Below are 6,019 nucleotides of genomic sequence, written 5' to 3'. Positions count from 1 at the left end.
CATGGATTATTATTAACAAAACCGCCGTACAACACTTTTAAGTATCATTTTATTAACCATAACATACTTATATATGAAAAGTACACATTTAAAGTGGTATAAAGTTACGATACTTACATAAGCGAAAAACATTATTTAATGATTCTTATCTTGTTTCTACTTCCTAAACCTATACGTTACATATTTCAGAATCACGGGAAATCTGAACAGGAGGAGAAATAAAGGGTTTAACGCATCACATATTTCAAGGAGGAAATTTCTTGTTAACCTTTAAAGGAAAAAAAGGAAGTTTTATAATTTCACTTTTCTTGAAGATATAAAGGGCTTATACTAACACGTAAATGTATCAGATCAGACTAACATTTTGAAGCTGAAACAAGCAACAGTCTCTAGAACGATGACTGGAACTATGGTAAGGTTTCATAAAAGCGTGTTAGAAACACTTTTGTAAAGATACAGTAATTTTACAATTCGTATGATTTATATATTAATAGTTTAATTAAACATTTATTTGAGATTTGGTTTTAATTCATCGGTTTATTTAATGAACTTGCACACAACTTACAAGGCAAAATTAAATTAGAAAAATAATCTAACCGTAGTAAACAAAACCACAGTTAGAATGAGAAAGAAGAAGAGTCAGCAGGGCCGGATTTAGTATTTTGGCGCCCCTAGGCCCAATAATTTTTACTGCCCCTAGTCTGGTTAAAGTTACTTTCCTAAAAACCTTTATTAAAAAATTATATCAGGCCTATATGTTAATTGCTTAAACACCACTTCACGATGCAATTTTATCATTGCAAGTTGTTTGAGGATTTTACTTGGTTCTGGGCTTAACAAAATACCGTTAATGTATTAACAAAAGATTGGTGAATAACTTTGGTTTTGTTCAATTTAGCCATTTGGGCAAATAAATAAAAAAAAACTGTAGTAACTAAATAAGTAAATAAGTAAAAAAAAATCCCCCGTGTTTGAGATCAATGTTGTAACGAAGTTGATGCATAATGTTGAAAAATAGTTTAACTTTACCAACAATTATTTGTTCCAATGAACTTCAAAATCAGAATGCTTTATTAGCCATGGCTATTTATTTTTATTTCTAGATATTTTTAAATTTTTTCTCTCGGCCGTGCGCCCCCTGGGAGCTTGCGCCCATAGGCCCGGGCCTACCTGGCCTATTGGGAAATCCGGCCCTGAGAGTCAGTCAAGTATATATTTTAAATGCACCATGTCATTTGACTGGAAGAACTGAGGGGAAATCCTTAAGAAAAGTGAATCAAGCATGGTTGGTCACTGGATTGAACCAGGGACCTTCTAACTGAGAAATAAAAGCGGTAAGCACTAGCTTTCACCTTAATGCTAGCCAATTTTCTTTAAGATTGCACGGTGGCTCAGTGGTAGAGCGGTTACCTCTGGTGTGGGGGTCTCTGGTTCGACCCCGGCCGAGTAAGTTTGTGGAGGAGAACATCGTGTCCGTGGGTTTTCCCAGAGTAGTCCTGTTTCTTCCCACTTTCTCATTTTACCAATTCTTTCATCATCATTCATTTGCTTTAATCATCGACTCCCTTAGCCTAAAGGGCATAATCGTGGGACGTTAAACTTAAAGCTTTCATTTCATTTCCAATATCCTTTAAATCTATCAAGTCCAGACATAAACATAAGACATGAGTTCAACTTGAAGCTGAACCACATATATTTCTTCAGGTAAGCGAACTCGAATCAAAAGGAAGTCATTGAATATTTAGAAATCCTGGTCGTAGTTGTATGGATTATAAAGGTTAATGGTCACTTCACATGGACTATTTCGTTATCTTTGCGTGGGGCATGACGGCCCAGAGGTAAAATATTCATCTCTGATGCGAATGGTCCTAGGTCTTTCCCAGTCAATGTCAGTGTATATAGTATAAAATATCGTGTCTGGGGTTTTCTCAGGACATGATGTTATGCCCCACAACCCTTACCTCCCACATTATCATTCCATTAATACTTTCATACTCATTCACTTCCCTCAGACATTCGTCTCTTTTAGCATACAGAAGATAACTGTGACACATTGAACTAGAAATTTCATTTAAAAAATATATATTTCAAATTCATTTACCTAGGATTTAGGATTTAGATTTCTGGGCTTTCGGCATCGAATTCCAATTATCCCTTCACGATTTGAGGGAGGACGTCCCTTGGCGAGCACACTATTCGGGGAAAGGGAAGGAAGGAGGCGGCATGGGACCTATAAGTTAGGTACCACCCCGGCATTTGCCTGGTGTGAATGAGGAAAACCCAGGAAAATCTCATTCCAGGTGATTGGCCTGAAAAAGCGTGTTACACTTTTTCGACCGAGTGACCCCACCGGGAATCGAACCCGGGACCGCTCGCACCGAAGGCGAGAGCATTAGCGACTACGCTACGCGGGGCCATTAATTCATTTACCTAATCGAGTATAATTTTCCTAAATTTACAGAGGATTGTGTTTAGACTTAACATTTAAAAAAAAAAAAGACTCCTATAATTCGCTCTTTCCGTTTAAAATTATTGAGTAACATGGTATTTATGTTTGCATCTTTCTGATGATTATATTGATACACGATATTTTGTATTCTTTAGGAGTATTAATGTAATTCTTATTTAGTGTAGAATTTTTGAAAGAGAGATAATCTGAAGAATTGTACTATATATTACCCCTTTAAAGTTACTTGCAAAAGCAACATTCCAGTAGCCAATCAGTTTAACTAAAAAGAAAAGAAAATGAAAACAAAACTCAACGAAGAAACCTTTATTTTAATATTTGGTTTATATAAAATACGGAATTTTACCGTAATACCGAATAAAATACGGAATTTTACCGTAGGAACCATAGTGAAATTAGTATTATATTAGGTCTTTGGTGGTAGTATTACGAATAAATTATGTGCACTTTTTCAGGTTTTGTTTGGAATTCTTATGGTAACTTTCTTGGCAAAAGCGATTCAGCCAGTTCAACATTTGGACTACTACGTAAGTAGGGTATAATAGTATTTTACTTGATGATAATAATAACAACAATGTATAATAACTTTTGCGTTGCATTTAGTACTAAAATATATTTATAACAACTATTAAAGTATCTAACATAAACTAACTTTCTTGTATACGTGGGAGACGATATAGAGGCAGCTTTCTGCGATGGTGTAGTGGCTGAAGCTCACTCTTTGTCGTATGTGGTCCCGGGTTCGACCCTCCACATTGAAATTTAAATGCATTTTGGTAGTTTTCATTCCACTTTAAACTATTGGTTCACATTTTATATTATCGGTGCTAAAAAGGACGGCTAAATTTCAATAAACAATAAGGATAGATCTACTACAAGATAACAAGACTAAGCTTATAATATCCTGCAAAACGAAAATCAGTCTCAAAGTGAATACAGATTATACGAAGCATATGATTAAACGAAGTGATAGTATCTATGTCAGTATGGCGACTTAATAATTGAGCTGAGCGAAGCGAAGCTCTTATACTCGGGTTAGCCGTTTGGTTGTCCGCGAACTCCTCCTAGACCGTTTGGCCGATCTCAACCAAACTTAGCACGCTGATAGAGTATGTCGTGCTGAGTGACAACATAGGTCGAAATAAAAAATCCGATGTACCATCGAGGAATAATCACCGAAAAACGCTTCCTCCTAGACCGTTTGGCCGATCTCAACCAAACTTAGCACGCTGATAGAGTATGTCGTGCTGAGTGACAACATAGGTCGAAATAAAAAATCCGATGTACTATCGAGGAATAATCACCGAAAAACGCTTCCTCCTAGACCGTTTGGCCGATCTCAACCAAACTTAGCACGCTGATAGAGTATGTTGTGCTGAGTGACAACATAGGTCGAAATCAAAAATCCGATGTACCATCGAGGAATAATCACCGAAAAACGCTTGCACAGACTTAACATGGGGAAAAAGTTTTCACGCGATTTTTTTGTCAACCGTGCTGAGTGACAACATAGGTCGAAATCAAAAATCCGATGTACCATCGAGGAATAATCACCGAAAAACGCTTGCATAGACTTAACATGGGGAAAAAGTTTTCACGCGATTTTTTTGTCAACAATTAAAAATGGCATTTATTATTGCATAATGGCCAGGAATGATTACGTAGTTTAAGCTCGCTCAGCTCATTTCATTACAATCGGGTACATCCATTGCATTCCTAGTATAGAGTGGATTACTAAACTAAAATACTTGGGCACTGTACTAACAAGTAGCATTGTTAGTTGTACAGCACGTAAAGGAATTTGGTTTATATGGCATCATATTTTCTCGATTACTATTAAAACCGGGAGTGGTAGTAGATTTTTTTACTTCTTCTGGTGTTAGTAGAGAGATTAGAACGGGGATGGGATCTAGTCCTGGAACTCTAAATTGATTTCATACAACTACTTCTTTCTATTCACTGCCGTTTCTATTCAATAGCGATCAACGTTAAAATCAGAAATTGTTGATTTTTGCCACTTCCGGTTTGAATAGAGGATTAAGAAAGAACATGGCATCTATTCTTAGAACGCCAAATCGCTTCCTAGAGAAACCACTTTTCGCTTTCTCCTATTGTTTTTACTCTATTGCATTCCTACGATTTCTGATTTTATACTAAACCCTTTGGTAGAGATGAATTGTAATCCTGGTATGCATAACCGATTGCAGGACGTCTCTTCTCGCTATCTATTAACGTTTTTGCTATACTGATTAAATTTAAAACTGAAAGTGATTGATTTCTGCCACTTCCGGTAAATGGATCATCTAAATCAACGAACTTGATTCTTAACTTTGATCTTTTAGATCCTGAACAAAATCGATAGTAATCTATGAAGTTAATGAAATTTTGTGTCTCCCTGATGGACGAAGAAACAGAGTAAATATATAAGGGAGTTTTGGTTAATAAATCTAATTCCTCAATAAATAGTGAGTTAACAAACTCATTTAAAATTTTGATAAAAGAAAGAAAAAATACTATATATTATCGTCAGAAAAAAGTTTATAATATCAATTTCATGCTCTTTTAATTGGGTTTCAACTCGGTAGTCCGAGTACACGCTCTCAATTTTAATGGCTAACCTATGGGATCCTGAGCACACGCTCGTTAACTGCAGATTCAGATCTGTTCTGTTATATATTTATCTTTCTTCATACTTTCATATTTTAGCAAGGAATTATTTAAATACTACCATAAGGAAGGCAAGGAAGTACAAATTTAAATGATGACTTGTGAGGTTAAATTTAATTTTTTTTTTTTTTACTGAAATTGGTATTTCACACGAATCTACTGAAAGCTGATTAAGCTTAGTCCTATTTCTTTCCTGAATTCATACTAAGATACCGTACTAAACAGAAATTTAATTCCTTTATATTACACAGAAAGTAAATTAAATGATTTGAATGACTTACGATAATTAACTGTTTTATAAATTGATATTATAAACTGCTTTATCATAGGCTTACCCCAAATATGAATTCAAGTACGCCGTTAGCGACCATCACACCGGTGACCATAAGAGCCAAGTGGAGTCACGTGACGGTCCCATTGTGAAGGGTCAGTATAGCCTTGTGGAGCCTGATGGAAGTGTAAGAACAGTCAACTACGTGGCAGATGATCACAACGGATTCAACGCTGTCGTCAACAGAGCAGGTCATAGCCTTCACGTACAGCCACACGCATTGGGTATCCATGGAGTTGGCGCTGGTGTTATAGGATAATTTGTTGACAATATCAATGTAATTGTATTATACTAAGAAAATAAATATTTATTGCTATTTATTAAACAATTAGCGACTTTGTACTTTTGTTTTCGGCAGGTGGATCATAAACCAATCGATAACTTGAATCCACAACAAAAAGTTATTCCTCTGCTTTGCTAGTGGCCCCGCGTGGCCCTTTAGTGGCCAAACGGTCAGTGATGGATGGTTGCACAAATTGAGACTTTTTCTCAGGATCACAATATCTACAACATATTACGGTTTCATTAATTTTTACCGAAATCCAGAATACAAT

The 6,019-nt window shown here is 35.9% G+C and overlaps 1 protein-coding gene across 1 annotated transcript; it reads left to right on the top strand.

The window, feature by feature from the left end:
* The first annotated feature begins 362 nt into the window (after positions 1-362).
* On the top strand, positions 363-5,735 carry LOC145686637 (cuticle protein 19-like). The gene is made up of 3 exons (XM_081760105.1): positions 363-412; positions 2,923-2,994; positions 5,464-5,735. The coding sequence occupies exons 1-3, from the start codon at positions 398-400 to the stop codon at positions 5,722-5,724; spliced, it is 348 nt and encodes a 115-aa protein (XP_081616231.1). The 5' UTR covers positions 363-397; the 3' UTR covers positions 5,725-5,735.
* Positions 5,736-6,019: the final 284 nt, after the last annotated feature.

This window comes from Thermobia domestica, chromosome 5 (assembly GCF_964235325.1).
Source record: "Thermobia domestica chromosome 5, izTheDome1.hap1.1, whole genome shotgun sequence".
NCBI classification, from domain to species: domain Eukaryota; kingdom Metazoa; phylum Arthropoda; class Insecta; order Zygentoma; family Lepismatidae; genus Thermobia; species Thermobia domestica.
Note: the sequence above shows the minus strand (reverse complement) of the source record. Positions and strands in the feature narration are given on the sequence as shown.